Source organism: Mus caroli, chromosome 4 (assembly GCF_900094665.2).
Source record: "Mus caroli chromosome 4, CAROLI_EIJ_v1.1, whole genome shotgun sequence".
NCBI lineage: Eukaryota > Metazoa > Chordata > Mammalia > Rodentia > Muridae > Mus > Mus caroli.
In genome coordinates, this window is record NC_034573.1 from 81,894,025 (window position 1) to 81,920,647 (window position 26,623).

Sequence of the window (26,623 nt, forward strand, 5' to 3'; positions counted from 1 at the left end):
AGGCTGGGTTCTGGACAAACACACACACACACACACACACACACACACAAACACACCTGCAGGTATTTGTGTGTGCATACATATAAATAATGAAATAAACTAAGAAAAAAATAAGATAGCTGCTGCCCAGCATTTTGTTTGGCGCAGCTTGTACCATCAAAGGCTATAATGAATCGTCCTAGTAGGGAAGGGATAGGGCCTCTCAGAGGGAGTATCCAGGGGAAAGGTCGCTGGGGTCAGAGTGGGTCTTGCTGGTATTGCATCACAGAGACACAGGTCCTGACCTGAATCCTGCTGTACCGTATGCTGCCCTGGCATAGAAAGTTTTGTTTTAATTTTTGCTTATTTTATTGGAGTGAGGATTGAAGCTAGTGTCTCCTTGAATGCTAGATAAATACTTTAGTGCTGAGCTAAATACCAAGCCCTCTGTTTATTTTTGAGATAGACTCTTAATATTGCTCAAGATGGTCTTGAACTCACTCTGTAACCAAGTAAGACTTTGAACTTGCCATACTGCTTGCTGACCAGGCTTTATGAGTGAGTGGGATTACAAATCTGCACCACTAGCCATTGTATAAAGGATTTTTTAAAGTGCCCCTTGCCTGGTAGCATCAGGCTGGGTGTTGGGGAGGGTCCTGCCTCCTTAAAAGCTTCCCGCCAAACAGAAGCTAAATAAACCAGTTTGTAAATCAGAGCTGTGGGGGGCGGGAATCTCAAGCTAGCACTCTTCAGTTTCCCTCCGCCCTCCCCAAAGCCCAGGAATGCGGCAGGCCCTGATTTTACAGCCCTGGCCACCCGGGCAACCAAATCGCCGCAGAACTGGCAGTAATGCGCTACCTCACCACGTTCTTGTGAAACAGTTAAAAGACAAAGTGCCAAGCACATCCTAAGTGGCTTTTATATCTTGATCATGGACTCGTCATCAGGCTGCACAGTAAAAACCGAAGCCCCGAGAAGCCGAAAACTCTGCAAAGCGGACTGGAGGCGGGAACCTGATTTGAGGAGGAGGGTGGAGGAGAACAGCCAATCCCGCGCTCCCCGGGAGGAAGAGGAGGAGCCAGAGCCCGTGGGTCCCCGCACTGCTTACTCCCGCGCCGGCCCCGCAGTCTCCTCCCGGTCCCACGCTGCGGCCCGCTGTGGACTTCTCGGGTGCAGACATGGCTTCGGGCTCCGCCTGCACGGCGGTGAAGGTGAGATCACCCTACAAGCTGCGAATGGGCCAGCCCTGCAGGGTTCCTTCTCGAGCCTCCGGGCTGAGTCCCCAGCCCGAGCGCCCCCCACCCACCGCTCAGCAGGGAGGGGACAGGGCGCGCGGCACCCAGCGCCACCCCGATTTCCCCAGCCATTGAACTCATCTGCATTCCGGGCCCGAGCAGTGGTAACCGGGGCTCTGATGGGGAGTGGGGTAATAGAGGGGGGAGCGGGGTGGTGGAGGGGACTGCGCCCAGCTGCCACCCTCTTTTAGTACCACTCCCCCCAGGCGGGAGCTGGCGCGTGGCTCAGCTCCTGCGGCTGCTGCGTCGGTCCCTCTAGTCTTACGGGACTTAAGCTTCCGCTACTTTGACTAGGCCCACGTGGGAGATCTGGCACTTGCTCTTTTGCATGCTTCGGCTTTATTTCCCCCTCCAAACTTAGATTTCCTTTTGCTTTGTGTTACCTCGGCAGCGCAGAGCTGAGGGAGCTCTGAGACTTTTTAAATACTGAAACAGCGCGGACCGCTTCCAGACTGGAGGCCTCTGTCTTTTAAACCGCTTTGCAACCTTGAAAGTTAGAGTTATTTTCTTAGGCCTCAGGTCTCCAGAGATCTGGACACAAGGGACTCTTGTGCGCCGGGAACAGCTGGCCAGATGAGAGCATGGGTTCTGAGAGTTGGAGTGAGCCTCCCCTGGGGGTTTTAAACACATCCTGATTAATGGGTAGAGAGTGAAATAACGGAGCCCAGGAAAAACTGGTGGCTAAGTCCTTTCTAGGCTGTTTATTATTAGCCAGGAACGCAGTTAATTTGATTCAGTTTAGGAAGTTCTGACCCATGATACAGGAAGTGCACGGTTTTCTTCAGGCATCCTTTTTGATTGCCTGCAGTGCCGTTTGATGCCCTTGCAAGAGGCCCATCTCTGCATTTAGCCTGCAGCGTGCCAGGGCTTTGTATACTGGGACCCTGCAGGGCTTCATGAGCCACTCAGCGAGAGGTTGCTGCACTCGGTCATAGGGGCCAACTTTTTCTTTTCTCCATTTTGAGAAGGATTATTTACATTTATAGAAAGCCATGGTTCCAGTCAACTGGAACGGGGCAGAAAGGGTCTTCATGTGCAAGGTACAGTAGGTACTTATTTATAAAGTGGAGATTTTAACATATGGTAGGCTGGAAATTTCACTGAGGTAGAGGCCTGTGATTTGAAGATAAATCTATTTGTCATCTCTGTCCCACAATGTGAGTAAAACCAAATAGCTAGTACTTCACACTTAATCAGTCCAGTCAGGATAATACAATCTGTGCAAGGACCAGCATATCTCAACAGAAAGAATTTGCTTTAATCAGGTTAGCCTTCTGCCCACCACAGTTTCCCTGCAAAATGAATGTGGTCCACTTAAGAGCAGAAGGAGCTATGTAGTAAATATTGGATGATATGTAATTTTTTATCTTGGCAAGCTTTTGAAATAAAACTTAGAGATATAAATGGTGCTCCGAATACCTGCTGAGTCCTCTTCTTGAGATTGCAACAGGTTAGGGCATTGCTAATAAAAATTCATGATGCCAACACCATATTCCACAAGCTGCTAAGGCAGCACCCCACATAGAAAACAGGAAGGGGCCCCATCCAGAGCAAAATAACCTATACAAAGGATATCTTAGCGCAAGAGTGAAGTGGCTCCATCTCTGGAGTGCTTGCTGCCCAAGTGTGAGAACATGAATTTGGACCCTCAGCACCCTTGCTGGGGAGCTGGTGGCAGAAGCCAGCATCCACAGTCCTGCCAATAGAGAGGAAGACACAGGGAAACTCAGGAAGACACAGGGTTGAAGACTAGCCAGCCGAGAATGGCTTTCTCACTGAAAAACAGGTTAAGTTTAACCTGAGGAAGATACCTGATGTCTAGCCCTGGCTAACCACGGGCTCGCGCACGTGCACACACACATACACACACACACTGTATTTTATCTGGACATCAGGTAGCATGGATGGATTGTTCATTTGAGATCATAAGACCACACAGATTCTTTCTTACAGGTGTGAAGCTGACAGATCAGCTAACGTGTCTCGTACAGGTTCCTAGATAATGACAGACTTACAGCCTGGCACTCCCAGCAAGTAGATGTGAGATATTTCTTGGTCCTTAAACAATAGTTTCATTTGTTTTCCTCTGAGTGGGGAGGACATCGAGAGCTGGGGCTGCATGCCTATGCAGGCCGCCTCTGCGGGAAAACCACTGTATGGGCGTAGGAGGCACGTTTGTGTCCAGCAGGTGGCTTCTGGCATGCACCATTCCATCCGTTTCTGAGAAGCAACTGTTTTATTGTGTACCTCAGTGAGAATCTTCCCACACTGGGCCGGAGAGGCCTGGACTCTCTTAGGGACCTCTGCTAGAAGGCCAGTGCTGATCACTCCTACTTTGAGCTTTGTTAGATTTATGTCACACGCCCAGCTCAGTGCTTGCTCCATTAATGCTAACTCTGGTACCTTCCTTTGTAAATGGAAATATTACCAGGGGTTCGAGTTTAAATCCAATACCGTTTGGTTTAAGAAATATGATAGACCATTCAGTTGAAAAGCATCCCGTTTTGTAGGGACAGTATAATGCTCATGATCTCGATGTAATCTGTCTGTCTACCAGCAGAATCCTACCCAAAAAAATACTTATTGGAAACCTGCCAGGCTCTGAGAATGCACAGTTGAGTGAAACAGCATCCCTGATTTCTTTAAGTTTGTCTTGTATTGGGGCTGGAAGACTAAGTTATCTGAGGGAGCTGTCAGGATCCTGGGAGTGGCAGAAAAGACCTTTAGGCGTTGGTTTTTAAGCTCTGCTACCCGGACTGGTTGTTGGAGGAGAATGGGACTGGCTGGAGGTGATTAAGTCATGGCTATTAGAGCTTCCCTGATGGCAATAGCACCTTTGTAAAAGGCATCAGGCCCTAAGAGCCACATGGTTCTGCCATTTAAGGGACCATCTATAAACCAAAGAGCTAGCTCTCCCTGATACTGAATTGGCCATCATCTTGAGTTCTCCAAGGGCCTGCAGATTGTGAGAAATACGTTTGTAAGTCTGATTTTATTATAGCTACTTAGGCACATCAAAGACAGGCTAGTAGTTGAAATGATGATAAGGAACCTGGAATTACGTGGACAGCTAGGACTGAGGAAAGGCTGGGCAAGAACTGAGCACAACGGCCTTGAAATAGAAACCACCGTCTGTACTTGTGATCTCGAGAATTAGTTGGGTATAGTAGGCCTTCAGGATATAAACCACAATAGAGAATTTACTAGTACCCTGAGGCAGAGGGAGGCAGAATTTTAAGCTAGCCTTAAACTATGTAGAACACACAGTGAGTCAACTATGTACATACAGTAAGACCCTATCTAAATAAGTAAATAAATAAACAAACAAACAAATAAATGAAGCCAACAAATTTTGGATTTGATTCTAAATGCTTTGGAAGCCATTTAAGGATTGTGAACAGAGAGGTAGTGTCTGATTTATATTTTTTAAGTGATTCCTTGGCTGCTCTGTACAGAATTGCCTATACTGGGCAAAGGACAACATCTGGCCAGAAGCCATGGCGCTTGTGCCAGTCTGGGCTGGCAGCCAGAGACGTAGTGAGGTTCTGCAGGCAGAGTAGAGATAGGGGGCGGGGGGCGGGGGGTGGATAGCAAGAGGGAAAGGGTGCTTCCTGTGTCTGGCTTCCACCCCTGGAGGTGCTGAGCAGTCCTTTCCAAATAGAAGTAAGGAGGCTGAGTACAGGATTCCTTCCACTAACGCATTTCCAAGTGGGCGCTAAAGCATGAGGGATGAGGATGCTTCTCTCACAGCAGCAGAAGAGCTGCAGAGTATGTCCAGGGTCAAAGGGTAGAAGATAAATGGAGACAGCAGGAGGCAGAGGCCATGAATTCATAGGAGCACATTGCCCAAGAGGACTTGAGAGAAACATTGTCCAGGTTTAGCCATGGGCTGGCAGTGTGCTTGATCATAGAGAAGGCAAAGCAAATCCTTGGCATCCGGAGAGGGAGGGGGGTTTGGAGAACTGCTTCAGCGATCCAGTTATGCCCCTGGCTAGTTTCTCCACTGAGGGATAGGAAAATAATGTTAACCATGTTTAGTTGGATAGGGAGGGAATATGGTCCCTCTGTAGGTCAGTAGTAGACTTCAAAGTCAGAGGGTCCTGGTTTGGAAGATGGCTTTTAAACCTCTCTTCTGGACTGCCTTGAGCATGGTTGCCACTGTTCTGTCAGATTGTGCTGAGCTTTGCAGCACACAGAGTTTACCCTTAGCCTCTCCCCTACAAAGTGCCAACAGCACCTCTTCCCTCCTGTGGCAGACTGACATGGTACATGCATGTTACATACATGTTACATGCATGTTACATACATACTCTCAGATGCCCCAAGAAAGTGATCGCATATTTGGTTAAGGACCCCCTAGGCCATTGCCTGAGAGACTGCCTGGTTAGGAGAGGTAGGAACTGAGCCACATAGGGAAAAAAATAAGAAAACAAACAGATAAGATAAATATTTGTATATGATGGTTCCGAGATCCTTAACTGGGATCTCGGGTAGGAAGAACTCATTGGCTTGACTCCGTTGCTTCTAGAGACATTCGCATAGTTGTCTCCCTGCTCCACAGTTATACCCTCCATCAACACGTGCCCTTCTCCCTCTTAACTTCCTGTTCTCAGAACCCCTAAGGTTCCATGGAGGGCCCATCCAGATAGCCTCCCATCTCATCTTATTTACACAGAATAATATTTATAGGTTCTGGGGTTGGGGTGTCAACATCTTTTTGGAGGAGCCTCTTGTATATCCCCTGAGAACCCACATGCTAAAGGTTACGGCTGTTAGGAAGTGGGGAGATGGAACAGATAGGAGGTCAGCTTTGCTCTGGAAGTTAAGTCCCGTGAGGCATGCGGCTAGCACAGGTATCGGAACTACAATGTAGCACGGGTATTGGAACCACAGACGCCCATTTTGCTGCCTTGCAGCTGTGATTTGAGCAGCTTCCCTCTCTCCTCCTCTGCACCTCCATATTCTGCCTCACCGTAGGGCCCAAGTGACCACAGAGTAAAACTTTGAGCCAAACCTTTCCTCCTTAGGGTTGATTTTCTCACATATTTTGTGTCCTAGTGACAGAATGCCAGGTGACTAGCCTAGGAAGGGGTCGTTATGCAGCCTGATATATTCCGCTAGCTCATATTGTACAAATTTGTGTTTTAAGCAGAGCAACACACTGGAACCAACCAGCAAGCTTCAGATAAAATGCATGCTTTGGATAAAATCCAGTTATCAGATCCTCTGCAGTTTGGGGTCTAACATTTGGCATAGAGGGACTGCTGATATCCATCAGCTGAATAGCAAGGCCACATCCTGCCCTTATTCCACAAGCAAAGGAGACTTGACGGGAGTGCAGTGAGTTTTGAGGAAGAGGCCCCTGAGAAACCAAATAGTCCATTTCATCTGTGAAGTGTACCAGCTTCAGGGTGCCCGGAGGCTGTTTGGATCTTCCAGGCTTTCCTATTTCCTCCGACTTCTATGACTGTGTTAGGTTGCTGGGATGGCCTTAGCGGAGCTCAGTGGGCTGGAGAGCCTGCTCAGGGACAGTATCTCACAGGACTGGAGGCTACTTGTCCCAGATAACTAGAGGGTTGCCAAGAGAGTTGGTTTCTTCTGTGGTAACCCTCCTTGAGGTTTGGATTTGGGGTAGCCATGGTTTCCATATATTTTGACCAAAAAAAAAAAAAATCCTCAAAGAGAATAATCAGTATGTTGCATCCCAGGAACATGAATACAAGTGGCCCCAAAGAAAATGTTCTATCGGTGGTTTCATGAAGTTTATTTTGTTACAGGATAAAATTCAAATACATTGGTGGGAGCTGAGACTAGACAGCATACAGTCTCTCTGATTCCATCTGATGAGCGTCTTGGCTTCCAGTTGCTAGAACTTAGTGGTTTGCTAAACCAGAAGATTCCAGAAGGTTTTGCCTCCTGGAAACTAGGATGTTAGATAGGTTGTCGGTGGGCAAGAGAACCAGGGGTGTGGCCTAGGATTTGACTCTGGATCAGCCCCAATCCAGAAGTTCTAATGAGTCCATCAGCCCGTAGAATCTTTAAGCTTCTCTGGGAGCTTCCATGTGCAGGCAGGCTCCTTGTGCTCTTCCTTCTGGGTGTATCTGTGTCCGTTAGGTTGTGACTCCAAATCCACTCAAGTAGTGAGCATCACAACATCTGTATATAGGTTTGGACTGGGGCACAGTCTGGCCCATAGGCGTTCCCTGTGGAGAAAGCTTACTGTCTTAGTTAGGGTTTTACTGCTGTGAGCAGACACCAAGACCGAAGCAACTCTTAGAAGGACAACATTTAATTGGGGCTGGCTTATAATTTCAAAGGTTCAGTCCACTATCACCAAGGCAGGAACATGGCAGCACCCAGCCAGGCATGGCGCAGGAGGACCTAAGAGTTCTACATCCTCATTTGAAGGCTGCCAGCAGAATACCCACTTCCAGGCAGCTAGGACGAGGGTATTAAAGCACACGCCCACAGTGACACACCTGCTGTAACAAGGCCACACCTCAATACTGCCGATCCCAGGGCCAAGCATATACAGACCATCACATTTACCTTGGGGATGTGCTGTCTAGTTCGTATTGCAGGTTTTGTACAGACCTCTCGGGCTCAAGCATTTGGCCTCTTGGTCCCCGTAAATCAGGACCATAAATGGGATCCTATAAAACCACACACATAGCCCCTCCATATTTGTTGGTGGTAACTGGAGCTGAAGGACTGAAATCCCAGATAGGGATTGGACCAGATCCCACCCTAGCTGTCTTTCCTCACCTTGAACTTGACATGCTCAAAAGCCACCCATTTTCGTTACGAGGGTTCATCTCAGCTGTTCTATCTTTGGTGTTTTGAGAGTACCTCTGGGAGGCAGGACATACAGGGCTCAAAAGGATGGATCCTGAGACCAGGTAAGATAGGTGAAGTCCTGGTTTTGAGGTACCAGGGGAAGTGCATAGGGTACCTTGAGACAGACAGGTACGTAACATCTGTTTCAGGGAATGTAGCTGTAAGGTCCATAGTCGCAGGCATTCTTTTTGAGGTGACTGGTGGGAAATCGAACAGTTAAACATGGCCCTCTTTCAGAAACCTTGTTTTGTGTAGTGAAGACTTCCTGGATCCATCCGTTGATCCATCCGTTCTGTCTCAGCCCTTTAACCCATTTTTAGGCATTCTAGAGTCACCTGGATTTGGGACCTGACAAGGTATTGCTGCCTCCTGAGAGTGGTTGATGGGTTTCTCACTGGTGTCCTCCTCGATCTCGGTTCTCAACCCGTGGGTCACCACCCCTTTGGGGACTGCATAGTAGATAGTTACATTAAGGTTTATTACAGTAGCAAAACTACAGTTATGAACTAACATAATTTTATGGTTGGTGGTCACAAGTCAGGGGCTGTATTAAAGGGTCACAGCATTTGGACAGTTGAGAACCACTGCCTTAGATGCTCACCCAGCTACCCAGAGCCTCTCTATAGTGTGTTCCGTCACCTTGAGCAAAAGCTTGCCCCGGACCAAGGGTCGGTCTCTGTATCATGGGCAGTGACTCTTCCTAGTAGACTTTGAGCTCCTGGGAGTCCCCAGAGGATGTTAGGAGTTGGCACACGGTGCTCAAGCTGGAAAACGACTTGAGCCGTTTGCTGCTCTTTTTGTAGGACCTGTGTAAGAGAGGGTCTGTGAAAATCAGATAGGGTTCAGCGCTAACCTAGGATGAAGTGCTTGGAGCTTCATCCAGCTGTACTTTGCTTGTGCTGCCAGCAGGTGGTGCTGTGGGCCACATGTTGACACTGCAGGCCTCCATCAAGGTCCTGTTTTGTTCCCTGGTGTGGCAGTACAGTATTCAGTTGCCAGTCTGGTTTCCTGTAGCAGGTGTAGGTTTAGGTGAGGGTACAGGTTTCCATTAACAGTGAGAGCCAGCTGGATGGCCGGGTGGGCTTTGTAGACTGCTGTGGTCTTCCTGGTCAGTCTTCTTTCCTGCCAGGTACTATCCACTCCTCGCTGAGGCCTGAGATCCCTAGTGAGGCCCGTCGTCGTGTCGCTGGGAGGGGTTGGACTGAAGCAGAGCTGGCAGATGAGGGAGGACGAGTTTCAGGAGCGAGCCTGTTCCGATTGCTGCTTTCATTCCTACTGTGCTAGCTTGCTGCATTCTGAGAGTGCTTCCAAAACAAAATGAGATCTGTTTCGTATTCAAGCCTGAAAGGTCAGGTCAGTGTTGACTCAAAATCTGAGGTGGGGTAGCCTAGGGAACTTCTTGAAATGATTGAGCAAAGCGGTCATAAGTAAAAAGTTTGAAGGTTTTTTTTTTGTTTGTTTGTTTGGTTGGTTGGTTTTTGTTTGATTTTTGGCTTTTGTTTTATGTTTTGTAGCTCAGGCTGGCCACAGGCTCCCTATATATCAAAAGACAGTCTTGAACTTCTGATCCTCCTGCCTCTAAGCCTAGTAGCTAAATTCCCAATGAGTCGACTGACTGATCGTTGTTTCTTAAGTTGCTTTCTTTTGCCCAGTGTGAGGACAGGGCTGGACAGTCTGTTAGCCCAGATATGTGAAAGATGCAGGAGAAGCCACACCAGCAGAAGTGCTGGGCTTTTGTAAAACAGAGTGATTTTATAGATTGGTTGACCTTAAGCATATTAAACAAATAACTGTTGTTGATTTGAAAACACCAGTATGTTGACTGGTCGGTCTTTCCCCTTTAGTTGATATAAAATACATCTGCTGTAATTTCAATAATGTACCACAAGGTGGCATCAGTGTCAACTGTTTTAGCCACCAGGAAATGTAAATCTGCCATCCTACAGCAAAATCTCACAAATTCTTTATTTTGGAACTTTACCCTGTTGAGCCAGATACTTCTATTTTACTTTGTAAGAATATTATTAAGTGACAATTCATTTACACCCTTTCACTGTAAAAAGTGCTGGGGTCTTTTTCTATGAGCTTTCTCCCAAAGCCCCATGTTGTAGCCTGCTGTTGACCTGTTTACGTCCTGTCTTCTTTAGGGAGTCAACATAAAGTTTCATAATGATAATGTTACTTAGTTTTTTAATGTTAAGACTTTAATGTTTGTCTTTGTAATTGTTCTGGTTTGTTTCTCAGGCTTTGTTAGATCAACTCATTTTAAAAAAAAAAGATTCATTTATTTTTATTTTATGTGCGTTGGTGTTTGGTCTGCGTGTGTCTGGCAACCATATATGCACATTGCCTTCAGAGCCAGAAGAAGGTGTCGGATCTAGAGCTGGGGTACAGATGGTTGAGAGACACTCACTGTGTGGTTGCTGGAAATGCTCATGACTGTTGAGCCATCCCTCCAACTCCAGATCAACTCAAAGGATCAGGTTTCTTTCTCCACTTTTTCTAAGAACATGGATTTCCAGGAAGTCTTAGGAAACTAAAAAAAAAATGCTTAAACTTAAAAATTAAAACTACTAGCGGGGTGGGGGGGGGGGGAAACACACCTTTAATTCCAGCACTCAGAAGGCAGAGGCAGGNGGATTTCTGAGTTCGAGGCCAGCCTGGTCTACAAAGTGAGTTCCAGGACAGCCAGGGCTACACAGAGAAACCCTGTCTCGGAAAAAAAAAAATTTAATTACTTTGAATAAACATTTGAATTATGCAATGTATGAAATACTGTCTGCTGTATATGTATACATATGAACAGCCTTTGACTTAGTATATATATAGATAGATAGATTATTATGGGCTTGTCACATCACTCATCTTTAACCTGCATTCCCTTCCAGATGGTTATAGTGGCATGCAAAGAAAATTTCTTATAAAAGATCATGGTATAGTAAAAAGAAACCATTATCAAAGAAATAGGCCTAAGTTTTTATATCAAGCTTTCTTTACTCCGTAGTAAATGTGGTAGAGAAGCAACCTTGATCAGAAAAATCTTTCTACAACATTTGGGCTCAATTTCTAACCTAAAAGTCACATTCTGTTTATTTGTGATTTAATTGGCAGTAAATGTGGTGCAGTCAAAAACAGCGGCCTATGTTTTGGCTATGTCAAGAATGGAAGGGGCTGGGGAGATGGCTCAGCAGTTAAGAGCACCAACGGTTCTTCCAGAGGTCCTGAGTTCAATTCCCAGTAACCACATGGTGGCTCACAGCCATCTGTAATGGGGTCTGGTGCCCTCTTCTGGTGTGTCTGAAGAGAGCAATGGTGGTGTACTCATATGCATGGAATAAACAAATAAATCTTAAAAAAACAAAATAGAAAAGACCATCGGGTTTTATTGTTTTGTTTGGGGGTTTTTGCTTTGATTCTTTTTAACTAAAGGGCTTTTACGGGTTTGCTGTTCTTCGGTAATCTTCCGAGTCCTTTCCCTTTGGGGATTGGTAGGAATGAGAATGGGCCTGTAAATACGGTTAAGTATCTTTGCTTAAAATGAAGCATGACCAGATGTGACCGTCTTCTTTCTTCTCCTTTCTCCCCTAGATTGGAATAATTGGTGGAACAGGCTTGGATGATCCCGAAATTTTAGAAGGAAGAACTGAGAAATATGTGGATACTCCATTCGGCAAGGTTAGTGTCCCGCTGCCGGAGTGCTGGCTTGGCCGGTGCTTATGCCTGGCTGGCTTTGTTTTTACTAAGTTATTTATTCACTTTACATCTGTATCAGATCTTCTTCCTCCTCTGGTCCAGTCCCTCCCTCCTACCCCTCCCCTGCCCCCCCCCCCCCCCCCGAGTTCCAAGCTCATCAGCCAATCCCAGCAAGGCTAGGTGCATCCTCTCCCGCTGAGGCTGGACAAGGCAGCCCAGCTAGGGGAAAGGGATCCAAAGGCAGACAGTGTACAGACACCCCCCCCCTCCCACTTTAGGGTCCCACATGAAGACAGAGCTACACATCTGCTGCTTATGTGCAGAGGGCCTAAGTCCATCCCGATCCTGCACTCTGGTTGGCAGTTCTGTTTTTATGAGCTCCCATGAGCCCAGGTTAGACTCTAGGTTTTCTTGTGGTGTCCTTGACCTCTCTGGCTCCCTGAATCCCTCTTCGCCCCTCTTCCACAGGATTCCCCAATCTCCACTCAGTGTTTGGCTCGGGGTCTCTACATCAGCTTCCAGTGGTTGCTGCATTAAGCTAAGCCCCTCCCGACAGCATTTACGCTAGATTCCTGTCTGCGAATAGAGCAGAATATAAATAATACTGTCAGGAGTGGACTCCCTCTCATGGCGTGGTTCTCAAGCTGGCCAGTCATTGGCTGTCCCTTCCCTCAAGTCCTGCTTCAGCCCTCACCCCTGCATATCCCGTAGGCAGGACAAATTGTGGGTCTAAGGTTTTGTGGCTGGTTTGGTGTCCCATCCCCCCATAGGAAGTCTTACGTGATTACAGGAGACGGACAGTTCAGGCTCCATGTCTCCCGTTGCTGGGGAATCTTAGCTAGGGTCGTCCTCACAGATTCCTGGGGGTTTCCATTGTCCTAGGTTTCTAGTTCATCCCAGAGATGTCCCCACCCCAATCCAGTTGTCTTTCCCAGTACTCTCTCTTCCATTCTCCCTCCACATGGTCCCTCCTGTTCACACCCCTCTTGCCTCCCCTACACAGTCCACTCCTTCTATACCTCCCACCATGCCTAATGGATTTACCCCTTTCAGCAAGATTCAAGTGTGATCTCCTTGGGCTGTCCTTGTTGCCTACCTTTTGTGGTTCTGTGATTCGTAGTGTGGTTATCCTGTACTTTATGACTAATGTCCACTTATAATAAGTGAATACATTCCATGTTTATCTTTCTGAATCTGGATTACCTCACTCAGGATGACATTCTCAAGTTCCATCCATTTGCCTGCAGATTTCTTGATGTCTTTTTTTAAATAGCTGAGTAGTATTCCATTGTGTAGCTATACCACATTTTCTGTATCCATTCTTCAGTTGAGGGACATGGGTTGTTTCCAGTTCCTGGCTATTTATGAATAAAGCTGCTATGAACATAGCTGAGCGAGTATCCTTGTGGTATGGTGGAGCATTTTTTTTTGGGGTGTATGCCCAAGGGGTGGTCTAGCTGGGTCTTGAGGTAAACATCTTTCCAGTTTTCTGAGAAACCATCAAATTGATTTCCAAAGTGGTTGTACAGGTTTGCACTCCCACCAGGATGGAGGCTAGAACATCCTTGATCCGCATCCTCGCCAGCATGTGCTGTCACTTCAGTTTTTGATCTTTGCTATTCTGATAGGTGTAAGGTGGAATCTCGGAGTCGTTTTGGTTTACATTTCCCTGATGACTGAGGACACTGAACATGTCTTTAAGTGCTTCTTTGCCATTAGAGATTCCTCTGTTGAGAATTCTGATTAGCAATGTATCCAATTTTTTAATTGGGTTATTTGGTTTGTTGATACCTAGTTTCTTGAGTTCTGTATATTTTAGGTATCAGTCCTCTGCCAAATGTGAGGTTGGTGAAGATCTTTTCCCATTCTATAGGCTGCCATTTTGTCCTTTTGACTGTTCTTTGAAATAAAAGAATTAATGATGGTTTGGATTTCCTTGGCGTCTGTTGTTATGCCTCCCCCCTTCTTTTCTTGTTTTATTAATTTGGATATTTTCTCTCTGCCTTAGTTTGGCTAAGGGTTTGGATATTTTCTCTCTGCCTTTTAGTTTGGCTAAGGGTTTGTCCATCTTGCTGATTTTTCTCAAAGAACCAACTCTTAGTTTCATTGATTCTTTGTGTTGTTCTCTTTGTTTCTGTTTTATTGATTTCAGCCCTGAGTCTGATCTTTTCCTGCAGTCTACTCCTCTTGGGTGTGTTTGCCTCTTTTGTTCCAGAGCTTTGTGTGTGCTGTGCTGTTACTGCTAGCGTGATGAAGCACTCGGTGCTGAGACCTTTCCCCTGAGCACTGCTCTCGTCCCTTTGGGTATGTTGTCCATTTGTTTTCACTAGATTCTAGAAGGTTTTTAATTCCTTTATTTCTTTGACCCATGCTCACTGAGGAGAGAGTTGTTCCAGTTCCATGAGGGTGGAGGCTTTCTGTCGTTAAGTCCAGCTTTAATCCATGTTGGTCTGTGAGATACAGGGGTTATTACACTTTTCTTGCATCTGTTGAGACATGCTTTGTGACCAAGTATATAACCAATATTGGAGAATGTTCCCTGAGGTGCTGAGAAGAAGGTAGATTCTTTTGTATTTGGGTGAAGTGTTCTAGGCAGGGGATTGGGGACAGGGGTTTGTCACCTGGTTGTTGCTGCTGCTGGCAGGCCTCTGGGAATCTACCGGCTTGATTTTTTTTTCTTAAGATGTATTTATTATTATATCTAAGTACACTGTAGCTGTCTTCAGATGCACCAGAAGAGGGCATCAGATCTTATTACAGATGGTTGTGAGCCACCATGTGGTTGCTGGGATTTGAACTCAGGACCTCTGGAAGAGCAGTCAGTGCTCTTAACTGCTGAGCCATCTCTCCAGCCCTTGTTTTTTTTTTTTTTGTTTTTTTTTTTTTAAATAAAGAGTAACAGTTGGTTTTGTGTGGACAGCCTACAAGGCCAGAGGTCCTAGCACTGAATTTCCTCAGCTGAGGTGTCCATTAAACTACAGGAGACTGATGCCATGGCTATTGAACACACACGTGACTTCTTGGTTTACACTTCTAGAAGTCAAGATGTTCATTTTCCATTCAAATCTGTTTCTAATTTAGAGTCCAGGTCGCACCACAGACTGGTGACTGACTGGATGAGTCAGTATGAAAGTGACATCTTCTGACCCAGATGAGCCAGATAATATTATCCCGCCGAGGCTGTGTGAGCAAGGCATCCACCTTCCTAATTCCACATTGCCTCCTCTAGTCACGGGCATTCTTCTGACAAGAAGCCCTCTGAGAAGAGCTTGCATCCCAGCTATGCCCTCATTTTCAGCTAAGTTCTTCACCTGACCTGGGTTCTTCCAAGTTCTTTCTCATCTTGCTCTTAGCCTTGGGCTTTCTTAATGGACATTGGTTCTCCTGTCTTTCCCTGTGACACTTCAAGTGGCCGACTTAGGCCTGGACATCACAAGCATGCGGTTCTGTCACTGAGCTCCTGGTAACCCCACAGTTTTCTTAAATCCTCAGCCTTGCCTTTCACACCATGTCTTGAACCATCCAAATGCCATCAACACATGTAAGGTCTCCTGGGGCACTTGCTGCCATCAGAACCTGTGTAGTCCATGCTAGCCAAGAGCTCAGTCAATATTTATTGACGATAATGTCGATCATTAAAAATCTAAACTCCTTTCCCTGTGCTGTAGCTTCAAACGCCAAGTTCCTACCAGTCTCTTGTGTTGTTTAATGATTCTAACTTTTAAGAACTCTCTGTGTGTGTTTTTAAATGACTAAGCCGTAGCTGTTTATTTTTTTCCATTGCATGCAGCCATCTGACGCCTTAATTTTGGGGAAGATAAAGAACGTTGATTGTGTACTTCTTGCAAGGTAAAGTATTTAAAGGTTTTTTGGGTTTTTTTTTTTTTTTGGCTTTGTTTTATTTTTAAACATTACTACTTCGGGAGAGTTTAAATTTAACTTAAAGTCTGGGAACAGGTAATAATGTAGGTGTGAGTTGTATGTCTGTAGAGTCAGGACTCTGTTTACCACACGAGGCCCTAAGATAAGTTCAGATTTCAAATCTTTAGGAAGTCGGAGATCTCGAGTCCCACATCAGTCTGTAACATAGTTGGTTTACCCTCCTCTGAAGCTTCCGTTTCCGTTCTCACGGAAAAGCTATTTCCTTTCACGATCTCCTTTCTTCCAGCGATCAGATAATAAGATGCTTTGTCCATGACAGATCCTGATCCTTGTGTAGGAGGAGTTCTTGTTCTGTGGAGGGGAGGTTAGGCGTCCCTGGACTGATGTGGGTTACTTGTGCGAATCTACTCGCTCCCCGAACAGAGCTAGTGGGATACACCACTGCACAGAAAGAAAGCACCGTCATGAGGGACTCCCCTGCTCACGTGTGGCCCGCAGACTGACTCTCTCAAGCATGTCATCAGGTGGTACCTTCTAGAAGGATTGCATGGTCTAGTGGTGGGGAACCAGTCTCAGGCCAGCCCACACTTACATGTGTTGGTTTTATTATGTAAGACATGGAAAGGGGACTATTCAAAGCTCTGTCCGGAACAGTGAAGTAGAAGACCCTTGGAAGCCAGCAAAACTAAAATGGAGTTGTTAATTGTCCCTCCCTATGGGTTTCAGACAAGTCTCTTTCCTTGGTCTGTGGTCATTGCTAGAGAGCTGCCTATTTTTTTCTCAAGCTCAGGGAAGAAACGATTATTTAAATTACACTGATGTTTCATTTGTTCTGGAAAAACCTCCTGAGAGCTCTGGAGGTGAGCCCTAGGAAAATGTGTGCATTTCTGGGTAATGATGGGTCCCTCCTTAGATGTCATCTATGAGCTCAGAGTGGAAACTTGGTGTGCTGTGTTGGTCCACAGTTTGTTAGCTATTAAGAGAAGACAGAAAATTCTCTCTTTTTTTAAAATTTATTAATTTATTTTATGTATGTGAGTACACTATAGCTGTACAGATAGATGGGTTGTGAGCCTTCATGTGATTGTTGGGAATTGAATTTTTGGGACCTCTGTTCACTCTGGTCAACCCTGCCCACTCCAGCCCAAAGATTTATTATTGTAACTTTCAGACATACCAGAAGAGGGCGTCAGATCTCATTATGGGTGGTTATAAGCCACCATGTAGTTGCTGGGATTTAAACTCCTTCAAAAGAGCTGTCAGTGCTCTTACCCACTGAGCCACCTCACCAGCCCCAGAAAATTCTCTTTAAATAAGAACAGGATGATAGGGAGGCATATTTAACAGCTCTGTCAAGCACATAGCTATTTCATTATGGGTTTTACTGATGGGGGGGGGGGGGATCCTGTCTTCAAGTGGGCTGGGTGACTTTTGGGAGGCCAGAAGGAAAGTCAATGAGAGAGCTTTGAACCAAAAATGGTTGCCTACCAAAGCCCAAAGTTCTTACTCCAATGCTTGGATATATTTCCACTCTTCTAATTGTGACTACTTGAATAAATAATAGCACACATGTAGGTGCGTATTCAAATAGGCATATAAAATAGATTTTAAGTGGACTTTCCAATACTGAGTAAGTACGTAAGTTATAAACAAACCTTTCAAACACTGAGCAAAGGCAGGCTTGTGTGTTACTTGCTTCTAGTGTATTTCTGTCTTATCGCAGGTAAAAAAATGAACTCTTGACAAAACTACTTCAGTAGGACATTACTTGTGTTAGTTTCTCAAGAGGCCTGATAGTCTGGGCATCTTTATAAAATATTGCTCATAAGAACATAAAAATGCCATGTAACCAATGTGAGTTTTAAGATTAATTTTAATAAATTTTATGTACACACATTAGTATCTTGCCTGCATGTGTGCCTGTATGAGGATGTTTGATCTGAAATAGGTATTACAGACAGTTGGGAGTTGCCGTGTAGGTGCACGGAATTAAACTTGGGTCCTCTGGAAGAGCAGCCAGTCCTCTTAACCACTGAGCCATCATCTCTCCAGCCCCCTAAAATGAATTTTAAATAGTGAGCAGTTTACAGCTGTTGGCTTGAGTTTCCTAAATGAATGTGGATTCTCAGGTTCGTGGGTTTCAGGTGCTCAAATAATTTTAACCAAGTGCATATGTTTGTCCAACAGAGTGATATTTACATGACAGATGCTACGGAAGAAAACAAGGGCAGAGCCCTTGGGGCAGATTGTAGTTTTAGAGGTGGGCACCAAGGAGACATAGAGGGGACATTAGTGTTGTAGTTGTATGCGGTGTAGATGAGAATACTTCTTGATCTTGGTGCTGAGATCTAAAGAGGGTCAGGGCCTGAGCGAAAATTAAGAATGGAAGCAAAGAAGTCCAGTGAGCCTGGATTACGAAGGCGTAAATAACATGAAGTGGCTCCTCGAGGTTCCGGTAGCTAGGACTCAGAGGTCAAGGAATTGGCTCCCCTGGGGGTTGCGGGTCGATATTTTTTAGTAATATTTCCATTCCTTTTTAGTTTGCTTGTTTTGGTTTTGGTCTTTTTGTTTGGTTTGGGTTTTTTGAGACAGAATTTCTCCTTGTTACCCTGGCTATGCTAGAACTCTTTCTGTAAAACAAGCTGGCTTCAAACTCAAAGATCCACCCGCCTTTGCCTCCCCAGTGCTGGCGTTAAGGGTGTGAGCTGCCGCTGCAACCACCACCACAGTAGTAATAATTCTTTATGGGGCTTGTCATAGGTATGATATGCATACCATCCTAATGAAGCAGCATTTAACCTGGAAACCCTTTGAAAAGGTAATGCCCACTTGATTTGTAGCTACTAAAAAAAGATGTCAGGTCATTATATTTACTAATGCACTAACCTTAGGGAAATTGGAAACTGAGACGGCTAGTCTTTTTTTTTTTTTTTTGGTTTGGTTTTTTTCGAGACAGGGTTTCTCTGTATTACCCTGGCTGTCCTGGAACTCACTCTGTAGACCAGGCTGGCCTCGAACTCAGAAATCCACCTGCCTCTGCTCCCAGGTGCTGGGAAAAAGACGTGTGCCACCACTCCCGGCAAGATGGCTAGTCTTGACAGAAGAAATGCTTTATGTTATGCTATCGGTCTGGATCCAGGTTTAATTGAGAAACAATTATATATATAAAACATGTTTTATGATATGTCTGTATAAACACTTTGGGGTAAGCATTGAATTTTTATCTACAGAAAGATTTTTTTTAAACTTTAACTAAAATATTGGTTCCTTTTCTATAATTTTTAAGAACCTTTTTGTCCACTGTTATTGCCATATATACAGTGCTACCTTTGGTGTCCATGTCTTGTTCTCCATTTCTCAGTTCTGTTACCAACTAAGAAATGTTCATGCCAGTTTTAAAATAGAAGCTGTGGGCCTTGCGGGCCCGTGGCTTCAGTTACTACACTCTTAGAAAGTTGTGCTTTCTCTTTCTCGCTGCTTACAACTTCTTGAGGAAAGTAGTGGCTCTCTAGAGCATTGTCAAATTTCAGTACAACAACAAATTTTTGCCATTAAAAATTGACATTATAAAGTCTGGAGAGATGGCTCAGTGGTTAAGAGCACTGTCTGCTCTTCCGAAGGTCCTGAGTTCAAATCCCAGCAACTACACGGTGGCTCACAACCATCTGTAATGAGATCTGATGCCCTCTTCTGATGTGTCTGTAAACAGCTACAATGTACTCACATACATAAAATAAGCAGAAAAAGAAAATTGGCATTATATTGAACAATGTATTGAGAAATGAATCAAAATAAGTTTTTCTTTCAAAAAAAAAAAAGGACCCTGAACCCTGTCTCCAAGAATAGTCACAGCCCTGTGGTCCAGGTCAAGGTTAGATCTACAGTTCAGGCAGGGGCAGGTGGGCGTCTAAGTTTCAGGGCAGCTGGGGCTACACAGAAAATCCTGTCTCCTGGATGGATAGATGGATGGATAGATAGATAGATAGATAGATAGATAGATAGATAGATAGATAGATAGATAGATAGAATAAAAGCTTTGATCCAGTTAAGCCCGGAACAGTGGTCATGAAAGAGCTGGTCTGTCATCCAGAAGAGCAGGACATCAATGAACAGCTTCATAGTTGACTCGGTGAGGCAGAAGGGTTTGGAGGCCTCCACCAGGAACTTGGTTTTGCCGTTTCTTTGTAACTGTTATAGTTCCCTGCTCTGACGGCGGATGTCATACTTCCATCTCTTAGACACGGCAGACAACACACCATCATGCCTTCAAAAGTTAACTACCAGGCAAACATCTGGGCCTTGAAGGAAGAGGGCTGTACACATGTCATCGTGACCACAGCTTGCGGGTCCTTGAGAGAGGAGATCCAGCCTGGTGACATGGTCATCATTGACCAATTCATTGACAGGTAAGTGCTGAGTGGCTCTGAGAGATGATGTGTGGGAAACACGGAGATGGGAGAGCAGGTCACAAAATCACTTTAAGCTTCTCATTGTAGGTTGGTTTTTTTTGTTGTTACTGTTTTTTTTTAAACTAAACTGACAGATATTATATATTGATGAATGTAATTGCTATATGTGGACATTACATGGTGATTTATATAATGTTCACCTATCACTTCACATACACACCTCACAAATTAGCTTGGATGCAAACATTGATTTTTCACTGTGGAATAGATGCACCACATCGCCATGCCACGCAGGAGGTTTCAAAAACGTACTCTTTCTGCTCAACTGAAACTTAATGTCCTTTGGCCAATTATCTCCCAGGCTTCAGGTAAGTGCCGTCGTCGTCGTCGTCTCCTCATCTTCTGAGTGTTTTAGATCGCATGTGAGTTTGTGTATTCTCTTCCAGTGCCTGGCTTACTTCACCTCACCAGATTCCTCCAGGTTTGTTCGTCTTGCTGTCAATGACTGTTGTCTTTATTATGGTTGACTGATTTCTGTTGTCAGTGTGCCACATTTTCTGTACCTGTGACTAGGCATCAAGGTTGATTCTATAGTTGGGATAAAGCTGGCTGTGCAGAGGGGCCTCTGGAGTAGGCTGACTTGGATACTTCGGATGAGTGCCCCGGGGTGGGGTAGGTCCTGAGGTTTTCACCTTCGTTGAGGAACCCCAAGGCTGATTTTCATAGTGGCTGGCCTAATGTACATCCCCACCAACAGTTTATAAGGGCTTATTGACTTCTGTATCTCTACCAACCTTTGTTGCCTGTTTTCCATTCTGAAGATCAGATCTCACTATAGATATGGTTGACGGTTCCCTGGTGGCTAAGGATATTGACTATTTTTCTTTATATATTTCGGTTTTTAATTCCTTGCTGGATGAATAGCTGGCAAAGATGCTCTCCCAGTACGTGAGCACTTCCTGGGAGTGCGATGCATTGTGTGTGTGCCTTTTCAGCTTGGTTCTTTCGTTTGCCCCGTGCTGTTGTTTCCAAGCTGCTGGGGTCCTGAGGAAGGAAGTTCTTACCCTGCCCAGGCCTCTAGTTCAGTGTGCCTTTCCTTCAGCACTGTCAGGGTTGCAGGTCTGCTGCTGAATTGACTTGGTGTGTGTGCAGAATGAGAGAGGGCAATCTCATCCCGTTTCAGACCCCTGCCTGTCTACATCTGAATATCCCCCTCCCCCTGCATGGGTTACTAGAACTTGTCTTTCCCATCATGGTCTGGGCCCTCACAGGGAATCCAATGGCTGTGGTTTCTCTCATCTTTGTCACTGTCTTCTGCTCGCCTCATTTGTCTTAGAAATAGGTGTTCAGTTAGGTTATTTATTTGAGAGCTTTCTGAACTTTTTTTTTTTTTTNTTAGGTATTTTCCTCATTTACATTTCCAATGCTATCCCAACTTTCTGAACTTTTAATACAGGCGTTCATGACTACAGCCCCCTTTTGGAACTCAAATGAGTGGGCTGTGAACTTAAGTATACTCAATACTTCCTGCATATGTATTCATAGTCATTATATTTTCATCATAGATTGTTTCCATTGTGGGTGTCTGGTAAATTCCTTTTTACCCTCTGCTTCAGCATGTTCATTTCAGATCGTACGTGTGAGTAGTTCCTGCTGCTGTCTTTCTGTTTCTCACTTCTTTAATTCACTTCAAGAAATCCCTCCAGGTTCATCTTGTCACACATGACTGTTGTCTTTTTGGTTTTTCGAGACAGGGTTTCTCTGTGTAGCCCTGGCTGTCCTGGAACTCACTCTGTAGACCAGGCTGGCCTCGAACTCAGAAATCTGCCTACCTCTGCCTCCCGAGTGCTGGGATTAAAGGCGTGTGCTACCACCGCCCGGCAGACTGTTCTCTTTCTTATCTATTTAGTGTTTGTTGTCCCCTGAGAAAGGCATGTCCTCTTGTTAGTGACAGTTCTCCATGAGTCTGCCTCTGTGCAGTGCTCAGCATCCACTTTGATTCAATGGAGAGAAAGCAAAAGTAACACTGCCAGGCAGTGGCGGCACTCACCTTTTAATCCCAGCATTCTGAAGCAGAGACAGATGGATCTGTGAATTCAAAGGCCAGCCTGGTCTACAGAGAAAGTGCCTGGACAGCCAGGGCTACACAGAGAAACCCAGTCACTAGAAACAAAACCACAGATAGATATATCTGTAGTGAAAGAAAGAACTATAGGGCATACTAGGAAGGTAAAATTTAAGATGAAAGTATAAGGGAAAGAGAGAAGTGGGACACCCCTTTAATACCAGCAGTTGGGAGGCTAGGCAGGGTAACTAGAAAGTTGAGACTAACCAGAGATACATAGTGAGACCCTGTCTCAACAAAAGTTTGGGGAAGGTTGGGCACACAATAAAAGAAATTGAAGGGAAAAGTCATATACTCCTCCTTGCTGAAGATGGGGGTGGGGGTCTTTCCAGTTTTGGGGGTAAGGGGGAAGTGGATACGTTTTAGATCCAGTCCAGCAAGTCAGTTTGGGGTGGGGGTTTGGAGGCTGAGCCTGTTCTACCTTGCCTACCAGCATGAGCTAAGAAGTGACTGAGTTACAGCCGCTAAGGAAGCAGAGCTCTAGTGCCAGTGATCTTGGTATGTGGCCCCTAGGAGGTAGACTACAGTCCTTCTGGCTTGTCACAAGTGTGGGCTGCTCAGATGGTTGCCCGTCACTTTCAAGATACTCTGTTATCAGTGTTCCTGTGTGTATGACAAACCAGTCCCTGTAAATATCCCTGAGCGTCCGCATTTGAGGATGATGACCAAACCAAGGCATCCTGCAGTGAGCAGGCAAGTCGTCGCAGGCATGAAGTGCTTTGCCAGCCCTGGCCACACTAGTCTCTGCCTTCGTCCACCCATAAGTCTTTACACAGTTCATCTCATGCTTCAGAGATCCAACACTGTTTTTAAAAAGAAATTTTTCTACTTCCCCGTGTAATGCAGATGAGCACATCAGGCTAAGAAAGGAATAACAGTGTTAGGAGGGGTGATAGATCCAGATTACCATGGGGGAATTGGACTGCCTCTCCACAATGGAGGTAAGCAGGATTATGTCTGGAGTGTAGGAGATCCCTTAGGGCGTCTCTTAGTACTACCATGTCCTGTGATTAAAGTCAATGGGAAACTACAACAGCCTAATCCAAGCAGGGTGACAAAGGATGCAGACCCATCAGGAATGAAGGTATAGGTCAATCCTCCAGGAAAAGCGCCAAGACCTGCTGAGGTGCTTGCCGAGGGTGAAGGAAATACAGAATGGGTAGTAGAGGAAGGTAGTTATAAATACCAGCTAAGGCCACGTAACCAGTTGCAGAAATGAGGATTATAAAGTAATAGGAATGCTTCTGTCCTATTTTGCTAAGAATACATTTGTCTTTCTTCCAATTTCTTTAACATCAATTGGTATTTAATTTGAGACACTAAAAGAATGTTCCCAAGGGACATTGCCCCATTGTGAATTTACTGTACAAAGGAATAGTTATATCATGTTAGGCTTACTCAGGACAGGACCTTATTATTGTTTCATGTGGACATGAGATATTATTTGTGTCAAGTTGACAAGGGGTGGATTGTAGTGGCTATTCCTAGTTGTCAACTTGACTATATCTGGAATGAACTACAATCCAGAGCTGGAAGGCTCGCCTGTGATCCTAATCTGGAGGCTGGGAGATACAAGTTTCTGACCTGGATCTTGGCATGGAGATCTTGAGGCATAGTGGCTATGAACACCAGAAGATTAAGACAAGGAGATCTCTGAGTTCAAGATTATCTGGGATTAAAGGTGTGGCTAGGGAGCTCGTGTATGTGTTAATCGAGCCATGAGCTCTATAGGTTCGTCAGTGCGTCTTAAGTTCCTTGTTCACCTGGATATGTTGAATAACGAGACAATCTACATCGAAACTGGAAGTTCAGTGTTACTTTCTGCATTTTAAAGCATGTGCAGCAAAAATTTAGCACTCTTTCCGGAACGGCACACATTGCTTCTTTAAAATGACATCTTTCAGCTACTTGGGGGCTTGGCTGCTATGAGGCTATGCATACCCTTGCTGTCCTGGGCAATTTCTCAGATGTTCTTAAACTGAATGAAGGTTTGAAACTCTAGATTTGCATGATTTTGTCGGATGTTCTGCGTCAAGAGAGTAGCGAACCATCTTCACAGGTCACGCCTGGCTGCTTACAGGAGAAGGCCTTGCCAGTTCCTTGTAACTGTCTGCTAGCACGGTCCTATGTACTGTACATTCCTGTGGGTAGGGACATTTCTCTTTCATCCTGCCACCTGTGGGGGTGGGCAGCTGACACAGAGGAGTCCATGTAACTTCCCTCCTGACTCTGGCTTTGCTATGTGGATAGAGAGAGCTTAGCTGTTCTCAGGGCTCCAGTTGGACTTTTAGATGGTGAATTTTTTTTTTTTTTACATGCTTTGATCCCAGCATCTTCTGATCTTCAGTGTTACTATGCCACTTATAGATAAAGCAGCAAGTGTATGGACCCCCAGTTGCTTGCTAAGGGGGCTACAGTTACTTCCTCACCAAATGCTAACAGTTCTTTTTACAAATATCTTTGAAGATGCAGTGGCCTCTCAACCGCACAGGATCTATGATGAGGTGCCTCATGAAGTCAGAGACGAGAGATAGATGCCTCCTCCCTGCTGTGGTTTGGCAAGGGCCTTGTGTAAACAGGCCAGATTCTAAGAAGAGCCTTGGCCGAGTTTAGAAGCATGTTGTTTGGATTGCTTAGCCTTTCTCTCGTTGCTTATCAGCTTTGTAGCTTATACTTACTTCTTAAAGGTTCTTTGTAGAGTGTTGCATAGGGGGCCTTTTCCTGGGGGACTCTGCTGGCTTCTCCCCAATGTTGACACACTCTATTGTCTCTTCCTGAATTTCTGGGCACACCTGGTCCCTCCATTTTCTGTTAAACACCATGACCAAAAGGCAGGTTGTGGAGGAAAAGGTTTATTTAGATTAGACATTCAGATCATAATTCATCTTTGGAGGATATTGGGACAAAAATTCAGGCAGAAGCTGATGCAGGGTCACGGAGGGGTGCTGCTTACTTGCTTGCTCTTCATGGCTTGCTCAGCCTGCTTTCTTTTAGAACCCAGGATCACCACCAGCCCACCTACCATGGACTGGGCCTTCCCTTCGATTAGTGAGGGGAGAAATTGAGAAATTGCTTTACAGCTGGACCTCATGGATACATTTTCTCAACTGAGGCACTGATGACTCTAACTTGGGTCAAGTTGACACACAAAACCCACCAGTACAGATACTATTACAGATCCTGTTGTCTGGGTAGAAGAAATGTAATACAGTCATCCCATTCGAGAGGCTGAGGGCCCAGGGACAGGGACTTCCGGCAATGACTTCATGTAAACTTTCTTCCTGTGCCATCAATATCTGCTGTATCACTGAAGTCATTGATTGGACAGGAAGGAAGGATATATGTAGAAATTGTGGGTGTAAGTCTTTATTTTAAACTTAAAACAAAATTCATAGAGACAGAGTAACTTCTGTGACTCAAAATACCAGGTCAAGCAATGCCTGCCCTTCAGTATCCTATCTGTTAATGTAAGAGTTCTGCGGGTATTGGGTTCTGATGTGTTCCTTCTCGAGCTTTTTGGTTGGTTGGTTGGTTGGTTGGTTGGTTGGTTGGTTTTTTTTTCCCAGCTTGTCCTCTTGCAGGAAGAATAGGAGAGGCCTGGGTTTGCTCTTGCTCTGACTCATCAGGAAAGTCCCGCAGTAAATACATGGGCTGATATGATAGATGATGCCTATTTCACCCTCCTAGAGACACAGCCCTGCCTTGGGCTTCCCCGGTAATGTCATCGTTGAAGGCTGAGGTCTTGTAGAGGTGTGCTCTGGTGTCGACACAGGTCTTCTTTCATCTTGAGTGTGTCCACTAGAGTCTTAACGGTTAGAAACGGACTCCTGAGCGAGATGACTTGCACCTGGGACCTCACCCCTGAGGAGTCCACAGTAGGGACATTGTTTGAGGGTAGTTCTGGATACCCAGATTGCATGACAGCACCCTGTCTGAAACAGGAAAGGAAGGCACAGAGACCCATGATGCAGAGTTTCCTAGGGGCCTTTGCTCCGTCCCACCCCTCTGAGAGGCAAGTGTGGACAGGACAGGACCATCCTGTTCCTGTGGCTTGTGTGTGTCCTCACTCTGCTGAGAAAGTCATCTTCAGTGTTATAAAGAAGCAGATACTGGGCTGGTGAAATGGCTCAGAGGTTAAGAGCACTGGCTGCTCTTCCAGAGGTCCTGAGTTCAATTCCCAGCAACCACATGATGGCTTATAACCATCTATAATGAGATCTGGTGACCTTTTCTGGCCTGCAGGCATACATGCAGGCATAACACTGTATATATAATAAATAATCTTAAAAAAAAAAAAAAAAAAAAAAAAAGCAGATACTACTGGGCATACACTCGCTACGTGCCTCTGCCCTCCCTTCCATCCATAACTTGTGTCCAAGTTTTCCTTTTGTATCTAGCAAAGT

The 26,623-nt window shown here is 45.3% G+C and overlaps 1 protein-coding gene across 1 annotated transcript in view; it reads left to right on the forward strand.

Annotated features, from left to right (window-relative positions):
* The first annotated feature begins 1,061 nt into the window (after window positions 1-1,061).
* The window catches only part of Mtap (methylthioadenosine phosphorylase), a 41,266-nt gene continuing 15,704 nt past the window's right edge, over window positions 1,062-26,623 (forward strand). Inside the window, exons 1-4 of the mRNA XM_021159850.2 lie at window positions 1,062-1,190; window positions 11,700-11,786; window positions 15,595-15,653; window positions 19,925-20,092. Of these exons, the coding sequence (XP_021015509.1) occupies window positions 1,158-1,190; window positions 11,700-11,786; window positions 15,595-15,653; window positions 19,925-20,092 (347 nt within the window). The 5' untranslated portion in view covers window positions 1,062-1,157. The remainder of the gene's footprint in view (window positions 1,191-11,699; window positions 11,787-15,594; window positions 15,654-19,924; window positions 20,093-26,623) is intronic.